Source organism: Dama dama, chromosome 22 (assembly GCF_033118175.1).
Source record: "Dama dama isolate Ldn47 chromosome 22, ASM3311817v1, whole genome shotgun sequence".
Taxonomy (NCBI): domain Eukaryota; kingdom Metazoa; phylum Chordata; class Mammalia; order Artiodactyla; family Cervidae; genus Dama; species Dama dama.
In genome coordinates, this window is record NC_083702.1 from 13,157,849 (window position 1) to 13,179,649 (window position 21,801).

Genomic DNA, 21,801 nt, shown 5'->3' on the forward strand with positions numbered 1-21,801 from the left:
CGAGAGTCCCAGAGGCCTGGGCCACTGGCAGCTACCATGCTTGCTTCTCTGCATCTCCACACAGCGGTCATTGATCAGCTGCACCGAACCCAGCTTCCTCACGTCCCCATTAACACACAGGTTCTGTAAGACCGAGGAGAGGGCAAGAGAAACGGGGCTGCCTCAGCAACACAGAGAGAGCCCCCTGGCCTGCCCGCCCTCCTGCTTCCTTCCAGGGACCAGCACGGCCCGTCCTGCCCTGCGCCCCGCCTCAGCCCCACGGTGGTCCTGGCCTTCTGGGATGGAAACCAGCGGGATGGCACCAGGCTCTCACCTGCCGAGAGCCCAGGGAGACCAGCCGGGTGTCCTGGCCGAAGGGGCTCTTCTGCACCTCGTGCACGAACTGGGCCAGCTGGGAGTGCGTCCGGCTGCAGTAGTAAATCTGCCGGGGGAAGGGGGGGTCGGGGGAGACCATCACCCCAAACACTCTGCACAGGGAGGAGGGCCGGGGCCCAAGAGGCCAAGGGAATGGGGAGGGCGGCCAGGACTCAGACCTAAAGAAGGAGACCACCCCTCACCCCCCCACCCCCGGCAGACCCCAGGTGACCCCTGCCCCGGGTCACGCTCGGCTTCTGCTCCGGCCACACTGGGGGGCTCGGTCATGTCAGGAGAGGGAGTGTCCCCTCAGTGGTAACTCAGACACCAGAAGGACTCTGAGAGTCAGAGGTGTGGGGGTGGGAGTGAGGGTCCACACACACCTCCCAGGGCTCAGGGGCTGGGGGCTGGGTGGGGATAAAGCAGGAGGAGGCTGAGCTCAGTTCTCTCTGTGTGCCCCTCTGAGAACCAGGAGAGGGAAAGGAGAGGGGGGGATATCTAATGTCAACAGAGAAAACCAAAAGTCTTCAGTGCAGGAAGCCGGAGCAGTGTCAGAACCACACAGGCCTCCCAGCCCCCAGGCAAATGCACACTCAGACCAAGGACAGGGACCTGCCACCGCCCACTAACCCCTGGAGACCAGGGGCAGAGCATTCACCCCTCATCCACCTCCCACCACCCCCATGGAGACCTGGGCCCTTGGCCCAGAGGCTGCCCTTCAACGCCCTGGGGCGCAGGCATCTCCCAGGGGCCCTGCCTGGCAAGCACCCGGAAACTTGGGGGCTGGAGACATGGAGATGAAGCTCCTGCCTCACCTGCAGACCCAGGTGGCTCACCTGGGACCCAGGACCCTGTGTCTCACCTTCGTTACGTGTTCTTCATCCAGGTCATCCTCATCCACGTCCACTCTGAGAGGAAAAAACACACGCACGGAGAAAGTCTTCTCAGACTTTGGTTTTTGTTTTAATCCACCCAGAATTCAATTTTTTTAAAAGGCATTAGTGTGCATTGCCTGAGGCTCTCAGAGAGGAGTTATCAACAGGGCCGGCCTCCTGGTCTGTGGAGGGCTGTTCGGGCAGCTCTGGGATTTAAACCATAGGCCACCCAGGACAAAGTCAGCATGACCTCCATGAGGGGCTGGATGTGGGAGGAGGCAAAACACATCCTGTGGGTCAGAACCAGCGGGGCGTGTCCTCAGAGGCTGGCATCTCAGGACGCAGGGCATCGAAGCCACAGAAGTTAAGCTGCAGGATCAGGTGCCTGGCTGGACCCTGAGGTGCATTTTCTGCTTGAATACTGACAAACTGCACTCGAGTTCTTTATCGTGTCCCCCAGGGGCCCCCAGGCAAGGAGCAGGAGAGCAGGCCAGCAATCCGGGGATGGGGGGGCAGGGGGAAGGGCCGTGGGGCACTAGCTGCTCTTGTCTCCCCAGAGCAGGATGGGGTGTGGAGAGTAGCCTGGCACCTTAGCCCTGGGCAGGGTCACAAGTGTCAGTTCTTGTCCAGGTGCTGAAACCTGTGGCTCAGGGCAGGCCTCTGAGCACCAACACGGAAAAGCCCCAGGGCCAGGTGGCTTCACCGGTCAATTCCCCCAAATAAAGAAATAATGCCAATCATTCTCAAACGCTTCCAAAAAAACTGAAGAGGAGGGATCAGTCCGAAACTCATTTCATGAGGCCAGTGTCACTCTGATACCAAAGTCGATAATGACATAGAGGAGAAGAGAATTGCTGGCCAAGATCCCCACTGAATACAGACACAGAAATCCTCAACCAAAACACCAGCAAACCAGCATGTTAATGCATCATGCTTCATGATCAAGTAGGATTTATCCCTAGGATGCAAGGATGTGTCAATATAAGTAAATCAATAAATGTCATAAATCACTTAGTGGAATGAAAGAAAAAAAATTATATGATCATCTCAATAGGTGTAAGAAAAGCATTTGACAAAAGTCAACATCTGGGGCTTCCCTGGTGGCTCAGTGGTAAAGAATCCACCTGCCAATGCAGGAGACACAGGTTTGATTCCTGATCTGGGAAGACCCCACATGCCACGGAGCAACCAAGCCCGTGCACCACGACTGCAAAGCCTGTGCTCTAGAGCCCAGGAGCAGCAACTACGGAAGCCCACACACCCTAGAGCCCGTGCCCCGCAACCAGAGAAGCCACGGCAATGAGAAGCCCAAGCACTGCAACTACAGAAAAACCCACACAGCAATGAAGATCCAGCACTGCCAAAAATAAATAAATAAAATTTCTGTTTAAAAAAGAAAAAAGCTAACAGCTCTAAAAAAGTAATCAATGTCCTCTCGTGATAGAAATTCTCAACAAACTGAAGAGGAGCCTACCTTAACACAATGAAGGCCATTTGTGACAAGCCGGCAGGTCCCATCACACTCAGTGGTAAAGGCTTTTCCTCTAAGATCAGACACAAGGGGGCCCACGCTCACCACTCCTGCTCAGCACAGTACTGGAAATCCTAGCCAGAGCAATCAGGCAAGAAAAAGAAATGAAAGGCATCCAATTTGGAAAGGAAGAATTGCATTCTCTGTTTGCAGATGACATGATTTTACATGTAGAAAACCATGAAGACGTGACTCCAAAACTTGTTAGAACTAATACACAAGTTCAGTAAAGCAGAAGGTGGCAGAGGACGAGTTGGTTAGACAGCATCACCGACTCAATGGACATGAATCTGAGCAAACTCTGGGAGACAGTGGAGGACAGAGGAGCCCCGATGGCTACAGTCCATGAGGTCGCAAAGACTCGGACACTACTTAATGACTGAAAAACAACAACTGGCATAAAAGCAGATGCACAGACCGACAGAACAGAACTGAGAGCCCAGAAATCAACCCTTGTGTATACAGTCAACTAATCTGAAAAGGGGGCCAAGAATACCCAATGGAGAAGAGACAGTGTCTTCAACAAACGGTACTGGGAAAACTAGACATTCACAAGAACAAGAATGAAATTAGACACCTATCTCATACCACTCATAAATTAACTCAAACTTGATTAAAGACTTAAAATGTAACTCCTGAAACCACAAAACTCCTAGAAGAAAACACGGAACAAGCTCCTTAACGCTGGTGTTGACAATGACTTTTTGGAATATACGAGAAGTATAAGCAACAAAGCAAAGATAAACAAGAGGGACTACTTCAAACTAAAAAGTTTCCGGACAAAAGAAAAAAAAAAATCAACAAAATGAAAAGTCAACCTATGGAATGGGAGAAAATATTTGAAAACCATCCATCTGATAAGAGGTTAATTTCCAAAATATATTAGGAACTCCTACAACTCAATAGCAAAAAACCAAACAAAAAACCCATATAATCCAATTTAAAAATGGGCAGGGAAACTGAATGAACATTATTCCAAGTGAAGTAGCTCAGTCGTGTCCGACTCTTTGCAACCCCGTGGACTGTAGCCTACCAGGCTCCTCCCTCCATGGGATTCTCCAGGCAAGAATACTGGAGTGGGTTGCCATTTCCTTCTCCAGGGGATCTTCCCAACCCAGGGATAAAACCTGGGTCTCCCGCATTGCAGGCAGACACTTTAACCTCTGAGCCACCAGGGAAGCCCAATGCAACATACAAATAGCCAACACATACATGAAAAGGTCAAATCCCTTACCATTATACAGCAGAAGTGATAAAGAGATTCAAGGGATTAGATCTGATAGACAGAGTGCCTGAAAAACTATGGACGGAGGTTCACAGCATTATACAGGAGGCCGTGATCAAAACCATTCCCAAGAAAAAGAAATGCAAAAAGGCAAAATGGTTGTCTGAGGAGGCCTTACAAATAGCTGAGGAAAGAAGAGAAGTGAAAGGCACAGGAGAAAAGGAAAGACATACCCATCTGATGCAGAGTTCCAAAGAATATCAAGGAGAGATAAGAAAGCCTTCCTCAGTGATCAGTGCAAAGAAATAGAGGAAAACAATAGAATGGGAAAGACTAGAGATCTCTTCAAGAAAATTAGAGATACCAAGGGAACATTTCATGCAAAGATGGGCACAATAAAGGACAGAAATGGTATGGATCTAACAGAGGAAGAAGATATTAAGAGATGGCAAGAATACACAGAAGAACTATACAAAAAAGATCTTAATGACCCAGATAACCATGATGGTATGATCACTCACCTAGAGACAGACATCCTGGAATGGGAAAGTCAGGTGGGCCTTAAGAAGCATCACTGAAGAAAGCTAGTGAAAGGGCTGGAATTCCAGTTGAGCTATTTCAAATCCTGAAAGATGACCCTATGAAAGTGCTGCCAGCAAATTTGGAAAACTCAGCAGTGGCCACAGGACTGGAAAAAGTCAATTTTCATTCCAATCCCAAAGAAAGGCAATGCCAAAGAATGTTCAAACTACTGCACAATTGCACTCATCTCACACACTAGCAAAGTAATGCTCAAAATTCTCCAAGTCAGGCTTCAACAATATGTGAACCATGAACTTCCAGATGTTCAAGCTGGATTTAGAAAAGGCAGAGGAACCAGAGATCAAATTGCCAATATCCACTGGATCACAGAAAAAGCAAGAGAGTTCCAGAAAAACATCTACTTCTGCTTTATTGACTACGCTAAAGCCTTTGACTGTGGGGATTACAACAAACTGTGGAAAATTCTTTAAGAGATGGAAATACCAGACCACCTTCCCTGCCTCCTGAGAAATCTGTATGAAAGTCAAGAAGCAACAGTTAGAACCAGACATGGAACAAGGGACTGGTTCTAAACTGAGAAAGGAGTATGTCAAGGCTGTATATTGTCACCCTACTTATTTAACTTCTATGTAGAGTACATCATGCGACATGCTGGACTGGATGAAACACAGGCTGGAATCAAGACTGCAGGGAGAAATATCAATAACCTCAGATATGAAGATGACACCGCCCTTATGACAGAAAGCGAAGAAGAACTAAAAAGCCTTTTGATGAAAGTGAAAGAGGAGAGTGAAAAAGCTGGCTTAAAGCTCAACATTAAAAAAACTAAGATCATGGCATCCAGTCCCATCCATCCAGTCAGTTGCTCAGTCGTGTCATTGCAACCCCATGGACTTCAGCATGCCAGGCTTCCCTGTCCATCACCAACTCCCAGAGCTCACTCAAGCTCATGTTGATCAAGTCAGTGATGCCATCCAACCATCTCATCCTCTGTCGTTCCCTTCTCCTCCCACCTTCAATCTTTCCCAGCATCAGGGTCTTTTCCAATGAATCAGTTCTTCACATCAGGTGGCCAAAGTATTGGAACTTCAGCTTCAGCATCAGTCCTTCCAACGAATATTCAGCATCAGTCCTTTCCTTTAGGATGAACTGGTTGGATCTCCTTGCAGTCCAAGGGACGCTCAAGAGTCTTCTCTAATACCACAGTTCAAAAGCATCAATTCTTCGGCGCTCAGCTTTCTTTACAGTCCAACTCTCACATCCACACATGACTATGGAAAAACCACAGCTTTGACTAGACAGACCTTTGTCAGCAAAAGTCTCTGCTTTTTAAAATCCTGTCTATCTGGAGAAGGCAATGGCAACCCACTCCAGTACTCTTGCCTGGAAAATCCTATGGACGGAGGAGCCTGGTAGGCTACAATCGCAAAGGGTCGGACACGACGGAGCAACTTCACTTTCACTTATGTTGGGAGTGTTTTGTCTTGTCCCTCCCACCTCTCTCCCCTGCCTGTTTGCACCGAGGCGAAAAAGAAAGCCTTTCAAACCAAAATGTTGGGTTCCCCTGTCTTCTCTAGAGCAAATGAGGCATGAGCCAGCAGGCGTGGCCGGGATCTTTGTGTCCCTCCTGGGGGCCAGTGCTTTCACGCCGCTTACAGCGAGGGAGGGTACTAAACATGTCTCAGTGCTTCCAGGCGTGGGTGGCAGTAGCCCGTCCCAGTAGCCACCCGGTGTCAGCAGACATTCAGCCCTCCCACCCAGCAGACTCTTCCCCTCACGCTGGGCTAAGAAGGCCAACGCCATGATGAGGGATCCTTGTCCCATGGAAGGTGACGCTTGCACTTCTTGCATCCTCTCCTGAAGCCTCTGCCTGACCCCCTGCTGTGCTCAAAGGCGCATGGTGGGGGAGGCCCCCAGCTGCCTTCTTGTCACCCCTCCTCCACTTCCCTCCTCTGTCCCCAGTGTGTCCTATAATAAAATTGAAGAGATTAGGGTGGGAAAAAATAAAATAAAATGCTGTCTAGGTTGGGCATAGCTTTTCTTCCAAGGAACAAGCGTCTTTTAATTTCATGACTGCAGTCACCATCTGCAGTGATTTTGGAGCCCCAAAAAATAAAGTTTCTCACTGTTTCCATTGTCTCCCCATCTATTTGCCATGAAGCGATGGAACCAGATGCCATGATCTGAGTTTTCTGAATGTTGAGTTTTAAGCCAACTTTTTCACTCTCCTCTTTCACTTTCATCAAGAAGCTCTTTAGTTCTTCTTCGCTTTCTGCCAGAAGGGTGGTGTCATCTGCGTATCCGAGGTTATTGATATTTCTCCTGGCAATCTGGATTCCAGCTTGTGCTTCATCCAGCCCAGCATGTCGCATGATGTACTCTGCATAGAAGTTAAATAAGTAGGGTGACAATATTAAGCCTTGACATACCCCTTTCCCAATTTGGAATCAGTCCATTGTTCCATGTCTGGTTCTAACTGTTGCTTCTTGACTTTCATACAGATTTCTCAGGAGGCAGAGAAGGTGGTCTGCTATTTCCATCTCTTAAAGAATTTTCCACAGTTTGTTGTGATCCACACAGTCAAAAGTTTTGGCATAGTCAATAAAGCAGATGTTTTTCTGGGACTCTCTTGCTTTTCTGATGATCCAATGGATATTGGCAGACATCTTTTCTAAATCCAGCTTGAACAACTGGAAGATTCTCAGTCCACTTACTGTTGAAGCCTGGCTTGGAGAATTTTGAGCATTACTTTGCTAGTGTGTGAGATGAGTGCAATTGTGCAGTAGTTTGAACATTCTTTGGCATTGCCTTTCTTTGGGATTGGAATGAAAATTGACTTTTTCCAGTCCTGTGGCCACTGCTGAGTTTTCCAAATTTGCTGGCAGCACTTTCATAGGGTCATCTTTCAGGATTTGAAATAGCTCAACTGGAATTCCAGCCCTTTCACTAGCTTTCTTCAGTGATGCTTCTTAAGGCCCACCTGACTTTCCCATTCCAGGATGTCTGTCTCTAGGTGAGTGATCATACCATCATGGTTATCTGGGTCATTAAGATCTTTTTTGTATAGTTCTTCTGTGTATTCTTGCCATCTCTTAATATCTTCTTCCTCTGTTAGATCCATACCATTTCTGTCCTTTATTGTGCCCATCTTTGCATGAAATGTTCCCTTGGTATCTCTAATTTTCTTGAAGAGATCTCTAGTCTTTCCCATTCTATTGTTTTCCTCTATTTCTTTGCACTGATCACTGAAGAAGGCTTTCTTATCTCTCCTTGATATTCTTTGGAACTCTGCATCAGATGGGTATGTCTTTCCTTTTCTCCTGTGCCTTTCACTTCTCTTCTTTCCTCAGCTATTTGTAAGGCCTCCTCAGACAACCATTTTGCCTTTTTGCATTTCTTTTTCTTGGGAATGGTTTTGATCACGGCCTCCTGTATAATGCTGTGAACCTCCATCCATAGTTTTTCAGGCACTCTGTCTATCAGATCTAATCCCTTGAATCTATTTGTCACTTCTATATAATCATAAGGGATTTGACTGAGGTCATACCTTAGTGGTCTAGTGGTCTTCCCTACTTTCTTCAATTTTAGTCTGAATTTTGCAATAAGGAGTTCATGATCGGAGCCGCAGTCCGCTCTCAGTCTTCTTTTTGCTGACTGTATAGAGCTTCTCCATCTTCAGCTGCAAAGAATATAATCAATCTGATTTCACTGTTGGCCATCTGGTGATGTCTATGTGTTGAGTCATCTCTTGTGTTGTTGCCTTTATATGTGTTTCAGTGTCATATCTTTTTGTCTTTTCATACTGTTCATGGGGTTCTCAAGGCAAGAATACTGAGTGATTTTCCATTCCCTTCTCCAGTGGACCATGTTTTGTCACAACTTTCCACCATAACCCATCCGTCTTGGGTAGCCCTACATGGCATGGCTTATAGTTTCATTGAGTTATACAAGGCTGTGGTCCACATGTCTGGTCCCATCACTTCATGGCAAATAGATGGGAAAACAATGGAAAAAGTGACAGACTTTATTTTCTTGGGCTCCAAAATCACTGCAGATGGTGACTGCAGCCATGAAATTAAAAGATGCTTGCTCCTTGGAAGAAAAGCAGTGACCAACCTAGATAGCATATTAAAAAGCAAAGACATTACTTTACTGACAAAGCTCCACCTGGTCAAAGCCATGGCTTTTCCAATAGTCATGTATGGGTGTGAGAGTTGGACTATAAAGAGAGCTGAACACCGAAGAATTGATGCTTTTGAGCTGTGGTGTTGGAGAAGACTCTTGAGAGTCCCTTGGACTGCAAGGAGATCAAACCAGTCAATCCTAAAGGAAATCAGTCCTGAATACTCACTGGAAGGACTGATGCTGAAGTTCCATTACTTTGGCCACCTGATATGAAGAACTGACTCATTTGAAAAGACCCTGATGCTGGGAAAGATTGAAGGCAGGAGGAGAAGGGGATGACAGAGGATGAGATGGTTGGATGGTGTCACCGACTCAATGGAGTTGAGTCTGAGCGAGTTCTGGGAGTTGGTGAAGGACAGGGAAGCCTGGCATGCTGCAGTCCATGGGGCTGCAAAGAGTCGGATGTGACTAAGCAGAGCTGAACGTGAAAAGGTGTTCAACATCGCTAATCAACACAGAAATGCAAATCAAAACCAGCCATTTCTAGTTCACTCAGGAATAATAGCTCACAAATTAGAAACCTATGAGTGTGGACCAACAGAAGCCTTAGGTTAAGTAAAACTCAGCCTGAGGACAACTCGAGGGCTTACCTCACAAGCCTTACACAGCTTGACTTGGTGCTAGAGCCTGAGACTTAAGAGTTAGACCAGCGGGGTTCAAGTCCCCAGCTGGTGGCCTTGGCCCAGGCCTGGCACCCTGCTGGACCATGGTGCCCTGAATGCAGAGCCAAGATACAAATACCGCCGAGAGGAGGGAGCTGCCTAAGCTGGCAGAGAAAGGGCTTGCTGCTGTGGGCATCCTCCATGCCATGAAGAGGGGCCTCACTGCAGAAGAGGGGGCCTGCCTCTCAGGGTGGAGGAAGGAGCTGCTCCCTGGAAACCTGCACAGACCCAGGCAGGGGGGTGGGTGGAGGTGACGCTCTTACCCACTGGGCACTCCTTTCTCCTCGTCACTCTCATACTCTGCGAGGACCAGCTCCTCCTCCCCAGAGGCCACCTGCTCGGGCTCTGTGCCTGTGGCCAGCATCTCACTGCTGAGCCGGAGCAGACGCTCTGTTTCCTCATCTTCCTGTCTCTGTGGGGCAAAGAGAAAGAAACCTTGATGCCGGTGCCCCACCCCAGACGAGGCAGCATTAGGCGGCCATGGCAGTGCGCCCACCACTGACATGGGCCTCGAGGGACTGGTGCCAACGCCCCAGGACCTGTCCTTCAGCTCAGGCTGCCCCACTCCCGGGGAAGGGGCCGAGGGCCCAGCTGCTCACCCCGACCAGCTGCGTGGGCGGACACAGCCTGGATGCGGTCCCGGGGACCACACTCACCACGCGCTTGGCCGCGAACCGGAGCTTTGCGTTGTGACGGACCTGCTGCAGGCGCTCTTCTCGCTTCTTCCTCCGGACCTGCTCCTCCTGGAGGGGGGACGCCAGAAGGGAGACTCCTGCAGGAAGCCCCGGAGCACGCCCCTTCTGGAGCCAGGGTGCCCCAGTCCAGGGCTTTTCGCCTATGGGCAGCCTGCCCTGCCCTGCTGGCCTCGTCGGCTGCAGCATGGCCAGCAGACCCTGAGCACTGTAGAAAGGACACACTCTTCATCCAGCATGGCCCTTAAGGAGTCCGATGCCAGGGAAGCCAGGCCCGTGCTGCCACTGGCAACGGTGTGGTTCCTCTCCCAGCAGTGAAAGGGAACTGCTGGTAAAGAACCCGCCTGCCGATGCAGGAGACCCGGGTTTGATCCCTGGGTCGGGAAGATCCCCTGGAAAAGGGAATGGCAACCCACTCCAGGATTCTTGTCTTGAGAACTCCATGGACAGAGGAGCTGGTGGGCTACAGTCCATGGGGTCGCACAGAGTCAGACACGACTGAATCGACTTAGCACGTACTCGTGAATGCCAACCTAGAGAAAGCCTGGTGACATCAGCTTAACACGGACAGTGAGGGCACAGCACCAGCCACCCAGGAGGTGGCCAGAGGACACACAGCAAGGACACACGCTGTCCAGCCTTGGGATTCACCTGAAGTCACCACGGATGCCCCGTTCCCAGATCGCCCTACCTCCCATAACCCAATCTCACCTTCAATCGGTCCACCAAGTCCCTTTCTTCCTTCTTCTGCACAAACTGAGTGATCCAGTCGGGCTCTCCGGTGGCCTCTGGGGTGCCTGGGTTCCCCTGGCAGGAGGATGGGAGACCCGGGGCTGGGGCTAGCCCATTGTTCGAGGCGGGGGCTCCAGCCTCCAGCAGACGCTCCTCCTCTTGGCGTTTCTTCTGTTCAAAGTCGCGGAGCCAGGAGAGGGCCCCGCAGATGAGACTTAGGGATTTTCCCTACAGGGAGAAAAACCCTCTCAGACATAGAGGCCAAGAGACCCAGCTTCCCGAATGACCTTTCCTGTTGTAATAAAGCATCTGATGTTAAGTATCAGAGGGCGCTCCAAGACCCGCTTCGGAAAGGAAGAAGAGGGAAGGGAACTGGCCTTTTCCTAGAGCACAGCTAAGAACAAAAGAAAAATAAAAGCGAAATTCTTTAATTATATGTCTTCACTGTGTTCTTCAAAGAATAAAAGAGGTTTATCAAGCTACCTTTAAGTACTGCAAGTCACCACAATGAGAAGAACGGCAGAAACTGAATAAATAGCCCAGAAAATGAATTAAGGCCCCCCCCCCCAAAAAAAGGGGCACATCATGAAATCCTGGATACAACCTGCTGAGGCAGGGATGCAGTCAACATATCTGCGCAGACAGAAGGTGATCGGCCCCAGGAGTCCCAATGCTATGAAATTTTGAAGCAAACCAATTGTTCTGGAGAATACATCTGTTGGTTTAAACATCAGACTTTTCCCTGGAGGTCCTTGACGTGGGTTGAATTGTGTCCCCCTGACCCCGGTATCTCAGAATGTGGCCCTGCTTGAAAACAGACATCCTGAGTTAAGACGGGGTGGGCCCTGATCCAGAGAGACAGTCGTGTCCGACCCTGTGCAACCCCACGGACTATAGCCCGGCAGGTTTCTCTGTCCATGAAATTTCCCAGGCAAGCATACTGGAGTGGGTTTCCACTCCCTTCTCCAGGGGATCTTCCCGACCCAGGGATCGAATCCATGTCTCTTGCATCTCCTGTATCGACAGGTTCTTTACCAGCTGAGCTACCAGGAAAGGCTGTGTATAAAACAGTACCCTTGCATAATAAAAAGGGGAAATGTGGACACAGAGGCAGCGAAGGCAGACAATGCAAAGAGACGGGAGGAAGCTTCCTGTCCACATGCCCAGGACAGGGGCGTGGACAGATCCTTCCCCCAGGCCCTCAGGAGGGACCTTGCCGACATCTGGATTCTGGACATCTAGTCTCCAGGCTATGAGACCATAAATTCCCACATTTATGCCACTGTCTGTGGTGTGTTCTCACGGCAGCCCAGGCAGGCAGGCAAAGAGGATGACTGTATGATGAGTTGCGATGCTGAGACACTACTGGATGGTGAAGAGAAGAACAGGTGTAAGCACACTGAAAGTGACACAAACCTTTAAAAGACAACTACTGACTTAAAAGTTATTCAAGAGAAGAAAAAGAGACCGAAAATATGTAACTGCAGCAGGAGGGTGGGCAGAGGGAGAGGAAAGAGACGGTCAGAAAGCTCCATCTTACCTATGGCAAGAGGCCCCAGCAACCACAGCCAATAAAGCAAAAAACAGCAGCATCGGCTTGTGATTTCAACATATGTAAACCAAGAGTATTTAAGAAATAGATAAGAGAGTTAAAAGCACCGGTCCAAGGAACCAAGTTTGATACATGTGACTTTTTAAACTACACACACTGTTCTTTGATTCAATGTTTCACGTGACTTTAAAGAGAGGAGGACAAGGGACTTCCCTGGTGGTCCAGTGGTTGAGACTCCGTGCTTCCAAACAGGGGGGTGCAGGTTTGATCCTTGGTCGGGGAGCTAAGATCCACATGCTGCAAGGTGTGGCCAAAAATAAACAGAGCTTCCCTGATGGCTCAGTGGTAAAGAATCCGCCTGCCAATGTAGGAGACACGGGTTCCATCCCTGATCTGGGAAGATCCCACATGATGCAGAGCAACTAAGCCCACGCACCACAGCTGCTGAGCCTGTGCTCCAGAGTCTGGGAGCTGCAACTACTGAAGCCCACATGCCCTAGAGCCCGTACTCTGCTACAAAAGAAGCCACTGCAGTGAGAAGCCTGCACAGTGCAACTAGAGAGTAGCTCCCACTCACCACCAGAAAAAAAGCGGAAGCAGCAAATGAAGACCCAGCAGAGCCAAAAATAAACACAAAAAATTATTTTAAAAATAAGGAAAGAAAAAAAGAGAGAGAGGAAAAGATGCTTCATGACATCAGGTGAGGCAGATGGTCAGACAAGGACCTGAACCTCCTCAGATCTATTTACAGGAAGTTGCTCCTGATCCCAATCAGTATATCAGTGGGTTGGGAGGGGAGAAGTCCCATGCACTGCATTTATTTATTTATTTTTGGCCACGCTGCATGGCACCTGGGATCTTAGTTCCCCAACCAGGAATCAAACCCATAACCCTGCAGTGGAAGCACAAGGGAATTCCCCACGTGCACTGGCTGTAAATGGAGGGCTGGAGACTGGCAGCAAGAAGCTGCTTTAACAACTCCTCAACCTGCACAGCATCCTCGTCCCACACAACATCCTCATCCCGCATAGCATCTTCGTGACCCACACTGTGTGAATCCGCAGGAGGGAGTCTCCCTCCCACTCACTGCGTCTGAAGGAACAAAACGGAACCAGAAGAGCAGCCCCGCCTGTGTCTCCCCAGGAGAGGATGACACACTCCCATCAGCGGATGAGACGACATGAGTCACTTTCCTCTGTTCATTCACTCAACACACACATTACCATCCCGGGCCAACTGGGCCAAGCTCCCCAGGTGGCAGGGACACAGAGGAGAGGCCCGAAAGGTCCTCCAGGAGGTCACAGCAACACCCACACGGGCAGCCCACTGTCACACGGCACTTGCTGCAACAATAAAGTGCGAGAGAGGAGCAGGACCCCAACAGTCCTCAGTGGTCAACCTCTAACAAACCCCTCCTTCCAGGCCAGGAAGGAAAACTGAGGGGCTCCGGACTGGGTTACTCTGGCCCTTGGTGACCCAATTTGTGGAGAATAAACCCGTGTGTGATCTGTGAGTAAGCCAGAGTAATTTCTGTTTCTCAGTTGTGTGCTCAGAGCAAGATGGACGGTTTCAGTGCTCCGAGTCGTGGTTTCTACACCATTCAAATTCTCATGTGCCTCCAGCCTAATTTTTCTGTGACCCCGGGGCTGTGTTTAACTGTTTAATAAATAGACAGGAGTGACTTACTCAGAATGATAAATAGAAAGAATGACCTTTCTAAGCTTCACACCATGACTCTCTGTGCAGGCAGACGGGCATGCTGGCGTCCTCTGACTTGTCAACAGCGTCTCCCCAGACCTTCTCAGGCCCCCACTGGTCATACTTACGGTGCCGGTTGGACTCTCAAATATCCCAATCTTGCCCGCCTCCAGCACCTGGTACAGCGCTGCCATGAAGTCTTTCTGGATGGCATATGGTGTGAAGGGAAACGGGAAGTGGACGCCACCAGCCTCCTGCGTCTTGTCGGCCATAATCCTGGAGGGAAAGAAAGCCAGCAGCTCTCTGATAGACAAGTACTGGCCTGAGATATCGAACAGTTCCTAAGAGCAGCCTCAGTACTAGTTACCCACTTTCTCCCCAGGGGGGACCATTTTTGGCAAGCAAAAGTCATGCTCTCTCCAACTGTGGGCCTCCCCATGAGGCCTGGCCAGAGTCGCAGTTCATCCAGAGACACTCATCAAAACTGGACACAGGGGAACTTGGCCCAGGCAGCCCTAACAGAAACCCCTGCCGCCCCACCTGCCTGCACACCTTTCTAAGGGCCTGGAGATTTCCCCTGACGGCCTGTCATTATTTCTGCAGCCATTTCGCTTTCTTCTCCGACGCCACGCCTTCCGGCCACACCTCCCGGCATCCCAGGACACTGCTTTTCTTCCTCTACCTTGAAGACCTAAGAGGTCGTGACCCACAGGCGGAGCATCACAAGCATAGCTTTTCCACATGTCACACACCCACCCCTATCAGACAGGCATCTTCAGTTTGTTTCTAATTCATCCCAGCCCCCACTTCCAGCACAAACTAGAGCCGCCCCCTAACCACGGTCCCACCTCCTTCCTGAAAGCTTTCTGCGTGGCCCTGGCCTGGGACCGACTGGAAGGGCGTCCCAGAACTGAGGTCGCAGCAGTGCTCTGCCTCTGCACGCCCAGGTCCAAGAAAAAGTTCTCTGTTCCGTGTTTATTCCATCTTTTCCTCTTCTTCTGACCCTGGCTTCTCTGAGACAGCTTTTACACACCCTTTCTTTCTTTAATCACCATCTTCCATCCTGGCCCCCGCTCTCTCTCTTTGGAAGTCACTGCTCTGAGCTAGGTAAACAGGACCAGCTCACCTCAGTACAAATATGAATAAATCTAAATCCCATGTACACCTCTGCTACACAAGTGGCCTCAGGAAGACCAGTGACCATATTGATTCATTTATGAGGAGAGGGAGTTGCACGGTGTTCTTCCAGTTAAAGAGTTTAGGGAAAGTTAAAACAAGAACTGAGGTGGAACGATAAAAATAAGGATGACAAAACCAGGACAGTTCAATAGCAGAGGTAGGCCTGTAATCAAAAACCCACTAAAACATGGAGGGAAAGGAGACAGGCCCTAACAAACCCCAAATACCTGCCCTGTGTAAATCACTCCACAGGCCCTTCCATTTTTGTCATCTTGTTTAATCTGTACAACATTGTAAGGATATAGTTGTTGGATCCTGACACTTACAGAAATTAAATAACTGTTCAAAGACTCAGCTCAGAAAGGAAACCCAGGGATCCAAGCCCAGGTTCACATGGCTGTTCTAGTCCAACTCATGTGTCGGCAAAAGAGAACTAGCATCAATAAAAGGGAGATTTACTGAAAAGATACATACTGAGAGATTAAGAATACAGCCAATCTGGGAAATCCAAGAGCAGAAGCCATGGACTGGGTACTACTTCTTGCAGACCAGAACTGCAGAGTGGTTCAGGTTTTAAGACGGTTCCAGGAAGTCCACCAGCAATAAATGCCTTCGGATTCCCAGTTCTTCTGCTCCAACACATGCCACGTGGAGCCTGCCCAGCCTCCTCTGCTCAATCGCGGCTTCAGCTTTACCCCAACGCTGGCCTGCATGCTGCCTCTGCAGCCCCCTTAACTTCTGGCTTCAGCTCCCACTGTCAAGCAAAGTCTTCTGTTTCCTAGTTCTAAATCCCAGGAGAGAAATCTGAGCTCCCCCCACCACCCGACCCTTTTATTTTTTAATTGGCATTTAACTGGTGACCCAGACGGTAAAGACTTCACCTGCAATGAGGGAGACCTGGGTTCAATCCCTGGGTCAGGAAGATCTCCTACAGAAAGGAACGGCAACCCACTCCAGTATTCTGGCCTGGAAAATCCCATGGACAGAGGAGCCTGGTGAGTACGGTCCATGGGGTTGCAAAGAGTTGGACATGACTAAGTGACTAACACTTAACTTGTAATGACGGGAATGAGCTACATGAATACATGTATATGGATACATCTCTCTTCTCTCTTGGATATCCCTCCCAGCCCTCCTCCATCCCACCCCTCTAGGTCATCACAGAACATCAAGTTGAGCTCCCTGTGTGAAGAGCAGCTTCCCACTATCAGTTTCACACATGGGAGTGCATATATGTTAATCCTCATCTCCCAATTCATCCCACTCTCCCTTCGTCCCTGCTCACCCCGTGTCCACGTGTCTGTTCTCTACATCTGCATCTCTATCCCTGCCCTGCAAATCTCCTGTCTTTAAAGATAGATCACTCGACAGCCTAGAGACCACTGGCTGAGCCATGATCTAATCAGCCTGGGCCTTCTGCCTGCCGTCCCTCTCTGCTTGGGGACCGGAGTCCTGGACATTTAGGACTCAGCTCCTCAGAGGCTTCTCACTCTATCTGCCACCCTCTAATGGTCAAACACCTCCCCTCCAAACACACACACTGCTCTTTGTCATTCTTTTATCTCATTATTTGAAACACTGTATTTTTGTTGTTCATAGCTCTCAGCACTATCTGAACTTATTTACTGTCCTCCCCCACTAGAATATAAATAGCATAAAAGGAGGAACCTTGTCTGCCTTGCTCTTCCCTGCCCCCTAGCATTCAGAACAGGTGCCCTGGCACTTAGCAGGCAATCAATAAACAGGTGATAAATGAATAGCCAGTCTGAGGTAGGGGCTGTGGGAGGGGGTTTCTGTTCTTCAGAGGGATGGGGAGAGGAGATCTATGACTTCAGTATCTAGTCCAAGGGCCAGTTCTTTGATGGTTTCAAACTGTTTTCATATAACCTCACAACCCTATGCAGTCAGGATTTTTATTAGTTCTATTTCACAGTTGAAGAAACAGGGGCTCAGAAAAGTTAAGTGATTTGCTCACAATCACTCAGCAAGGGCTTGAATCCAAGATTTTAACATATATCTGCCTCTGAGCCGGGGCTTCCCAGGCAGCTCAGTGGTTAAAGAATCCGCCTGCCAAGCAGGAGACCTGGGCTTGATCCCTGAGTCAGGAAGATCCCCCGGAGAAGGGAATGGCTACCCACTCTGGTATTCTTGCCTGGGCAGAGCAGCCTGGCAGGCTACAGCCTGTGGGGTCACAAGGGAGTCGGACACAACGAAGCGACTAAATAGCAGCAGCAGCCTCTGAGCTCCTGAGCTGTAGATTTCTAATCTTCCTCCCACCAGGGTAAGTAGGATGAAAAGACTTGGTTACCAAACTTTAGAATGACAACACGAAACAATAAAGAACAAAAGTAATTATTATTTCACTTCTCTGTGGGTGGTAATTAGGGATCTCATTATTCCAGGAGCAGCACAAGCTAAACCATAAGTGAAAAAAGGGTTTAGCTAAATCCAAGAATAAAGGATTCACTAAGTGCTGTTTAAAGATGTTTGGTATAACTTTTTCCAATCTCTTCAGGCTGGTTGCCTGGACATGAGGCCACACACACACAAGTTGTCCCTAGAATTCCCCACCAGTGTAAAGACACAAGGAACGGCAATCTCATGCAATCGCATGCTCACTCATGCTCATTGACACGTGAAGGCATCTCAGGTACACAGTTCAGTCGCTCAATCGTGTCCGACTCTTTGCGACCCCATGGACTGCAGCACGCCAGGCCTCCCTGTCCATCACCAACTCCTGGAGTTAACTCAAATTCATGTCCATTGAGTCGGTGATGCCATCCAGACATCTCATCCTCTGTCGTCCCCTTCCCCTCCTGCCCTCAATCTTTCCCAGCATCAGGGTGCACACAAGTCCTCAAAGCGCTCATTTACTTCAGTCTTCGATGATCACTTATTTACCTGGGTACAAACTTGCTACAGACTGATGGTGTTCCCCCTACCCCAAATTCATGTGTTAAAAGCCCTAACCCTCATCATGAGGCTGTATCAGGAGAAAGAGCTTTTAGGGAGTCATTAATATTAAATGTGGAGAAGGAAATGGCAGCCCATTCCAGTATTCTTGCCTGGGAGATCCCATGGATAGAGGAGCCTGGTGGAATTACAGGTCATGCGGTTGCAAAGAGTCGGACACCACTGAGCGACTAACATTTTAACATTAAGTGAAGGAGGTAATTAGGATCACATGGAGTCCTAATAGTGGGGTCCTGACCTCTATAGGACTGGGGGCCTTGGACTTCCCAGCCTCTAGACCTGGGAGAGAGAAGTTCTCTGTTCAGGCCTCCCAGCCTATGGCAGCCTGAGCAGGTGAGACGCCTGTGTTCCAGGTACCATCCTACTGTTCCCCCCCTAAAGTGCTTTAACTGCACACACCTGGGAGACAACCAGGCTCTAGCCCACCTGCTGTGAATCTGGGATGGCGGGGCTGAGAGGTGCCAGCTGGCCCCAACCCCACAGCCTTGTCTTGCTTCTCTCCCACCCAGCTACACCTTCGGAGCTGTCACAAAGTGTGACGATTTAGCTGCACTTTTCAAGGCACTGCCTCCCACAGTCTGGTCAATTCCATCCGTCCCAGGCCTCCTGGCTGGCCACTGCTCCACCCGGGTTCGCTGAGTGGCAGGATGGCTCTGGGGGTCAGACTGCCCAATCTGGGATCCCGCCTGTATCCCCGCTTAAGTCCACATCTCTGACTCCGTTTCCCCAGCTGCAGGGGGCAGTCAGTTCAGTCGCTCAGTCGTGTCAGACTCTGCGACCCCATGGACTGGAGCACGCCAGGCTTCCCTGCCCAACGTCAGCTCCCGGAGTTTACTCAAACTCATGTCCATCGAGTTGGCGATGACATCCAACCATCTCATCCTCTGTCGTCCCCTTCTCCTCCTGCCTTCAATCTTTCCCAGTATCAGGGTCTTTTCCAATGAGTCAGTTCTTCGCATCAGGTGGCCAAAGTATTGGAGCCAGCATCAGTCCTTCCAATGAATATTCAGACGGATTTCCTCTAGTATGGACTGGTTGGATCTCCCTGCAGTCCAAGGGACTCTGTCCCTTGCAGGGGACGGGGAACGGCGCATTCGGTGGCCCTGCAGGGACCAGCAGGTACTACCACTTGCAAAGCGCGCTCAGCACCGCCGGCGGAACCGCCTTGTAGCCGCCAGCTCACGGTCAGGTCCCGCCCCGCGGCCTCTCCCGCCCTCCCATTGGTGCCTGGCCTGTCGATCACACGGCGGCCCCGCCCCAGGACGCTTTCCCGCCACCGGCTAGTCCCGCTCCCCGGCTTATCCACCAGTCTGCCCTTTCTCATCTCGTTCCACGTCCTCGGCAACGCGCTCACCTTCCTCGTCGTCAGGGCTGCTCCGCCGAGGCCAGACCGGCGAGCAGTCCAGGCGGACGCCGCTGAACCTGAAACTCCGGCTCCTCGCCGGTGTCAGCGTCTCCCAGGGCAGCACGCCGCGGTGCACGCCCCCCGCAGCACTGCGCGTGCGCACCCCGGGCTCGGTGGGGCGGGTCCCCGTGTTGCGCCACTGCGCTTGCGCGGCCGGTTGGTCCGGGGCTCTGTCTCCATAGCCCAGTAGAGCGCCCCGCCGCTGCGCTCTGGGGTCACTGTGCGTGCGCGCTCCTTGGCTCTCCTGGTGATGGAGTTCGCGTTTGGTGTCTGCGCGTGCCCGGCGGGTTCAGCTGGGGCGGGAACCCCAGCGGAGGGATCGTGATTTGCGCTCTGTACACTTCCTTCTCTGCGCCCTCCGCCGCCATCCGTGGGGGCGTGTTTCTTTGCCAGCTGGCAGCCATAAATACTGAGCGCAGTCGGTTGACTTCAATTGACCATGTTTATCAAACAGGTGGCGCTAGTGGTAAAGAACCCGCCTGCCAGTGCAGAAGACTTAAGAGACACTGGTTCGATCCGTGGGTTGGGAAGATCCCCTGGAGGAGAGCATAGGCAACCCACTCCAGGATTCGTGCCTGGAGAATCCCATGTAGCTTGGTGGGCTACAGTCTATGGGGGTCGCAAACAGATGCGACTGAAGCGACCTAGCACATCAAACACTTAAGGACCAGGTGCGTAGCTGACTAAGGAAGCCTGTATTCTGGCCCTGGAACTGAGCCTGGTAAAACCAGCTTACTCTGCCCAGTTTTTCATTAACCTCTTTATCTAAAACTTTATTCCCTTCCTTATCCTGCACCTGTTGCCCTCAGGATTGAAAATTATCCAAGAAAAGGGGGGATTGGAACCCAGAAGCACCCTACAGGGGTCTCCCAGGTGAAAAAGCCTCTCCGTGTTCTCCTCCTTGTTTGTAGAAAAAGGCTTTGGTCTTTTGATACCCTTCCTGAGTTCCACAGGGAAGGCACAGGCAATTACGGATAAAGGAACACAGAACCAGGAAGAGCAGTTAAACAGAAGTTAGGACCATCGTTCATTGATAAAACAGCCCTAGAGCCTCCTCAAGACGTATACATAATAATCTAACACCCATCTTTGAGTAGTTCTGTGGGAACTGAGACCCTCACCCCGGGGAGGATGGTGGCTACAAGCTGAGCACAAGCGCGTGAAACCCAGACTGTCTGGAACCAGAAGGTTGAAGATTAAGAAACCTGAAACACTGCCCTGTTACCTCACCTCCAACCAATCAGATTACAGCCGCTGTGCTCCCGGCTCAGTCCGGCAGTCAGCCTTGTACTCTCCCTCACCACAACCCCCTGTCAGGAAATTGACTCTGCCTCGTGGAGGGTGGTTGTTCAGTCACTCAGTCGTGTCCAACTCTGCAATCCCATGGACCACCACGCAGTGTGGAGGGTGAGCAGCCCGGAAGTTCAATCTGGTCATAGACCCGGCTCCTATCTGACCTTAACGTGAGACCCAGTTATTTTACCTCTAGAATGGACCGCACCTCCCCAGCCCACCTCAGCAGGGTTGAGACAGACTAAGTGATTAAATAGTTAATCCCACAAAGGGATTCTAAGTAGAAAGATGGGAGACTCCTGTAAGTTAATGATTACTCAAGAAAGCAGGTGTGCTTAGCAACACAACCAAGCAACAGAAGCACGAGACATGCCCCCAAACAATAAGACAATGGTGGCATGAGCCCCACATCCGGCCCAGTGAGCTCAGTAAGTTAGTGACCCCTAGGACATGCTCTCTGCACAGATGAAAAATAATATTGTTTGTGGACCTAGATTAACCATGCAGGGACAAGAAAACTCCCCTGCTTAACCTGGAGGAGGAACTAATAATGAAAATGACGTCTACTCAAGAAAGACAAAAAAGGTCTTATCCCCCTCCCCACTTTTCCTTTGATTATCAAACTGTAGCCCAGTACGTCCTCAGCATATGGCATTTCTTGCCCGCCTGCTTAAAAGCCTCACACATGTCCTATTCTGGTAAATCACTTGTCTACCACTTTGCTCTTACTGAATTCTTCTCTGCACTGAGACAGAAAGGACTATGGTACCAAAGCTCTTCAGACACTTTCAGTTCTGGAAGCCAAGTTGAGGACTGTTGCTACTGGCCCCAGTCCTGCCTCGGGGGATTCACCTAGTCAGGAGGGTAGAGCACATCTCCTTCACCTCTTCAGACGTGGTTCT

General features: G+C 50.2%; 1 protein-coding gene across 3 annotated transcripts in view; it reads right to left on the reverse strand.

Moving 5' to 3' along the window:
- DDX11 (DEAD/H-box helicase 11) overlaps positions 1-19,689 on the reverse strand; it is a 30,717-nt gene extending 11,028 nt beyond the window's left edge. The window contains exons 1-9 of one of the 3 annotated variants that reach the window (XM_061124685.1): positions 19,556-19,657; positions 14,602-14,740; positions 14,178-14,325; positions 10,779-11,027; positions 10,032-10,118; positions 9,639-9,787; positions 1,217-1,262; positions 314-421; positions 36-123 (exon numbers count right to left, since the gene is read on the reverse strand). In XM_061124685.1, coding sequence (XP_060980668.1) covers positions 36-123; positions 314-421; positions 1,217-1,262; positions 9,639-9,787; positions 10,032-10,118; positions 10,779-11,027; positions 14,178-14,321 — 871 coding nt within the window. In that variant the 5' untranslated portion in view covers positions 14,322-14,325; positions 14,602-14,740; positions 19,556-19,657. Of the gene's footprint in view, positions 1-35; positions 124-313; positions 422-1,216; positions 1,263-2,703; positions 2,785-9,638; positions 9,788-10,031; positions 10,119-10,778; positions 11,028-14,177; positions 14,326-14,601; positions 14,741-19,555 lie in introns of those variants that run through there. The other 2 variants (XM_061124686.1, XM_061124687.1) reach the window with 2 other exon arrangements.
- Positions 19,690-21,801: the final 2,112 nt, after the last annotated feature.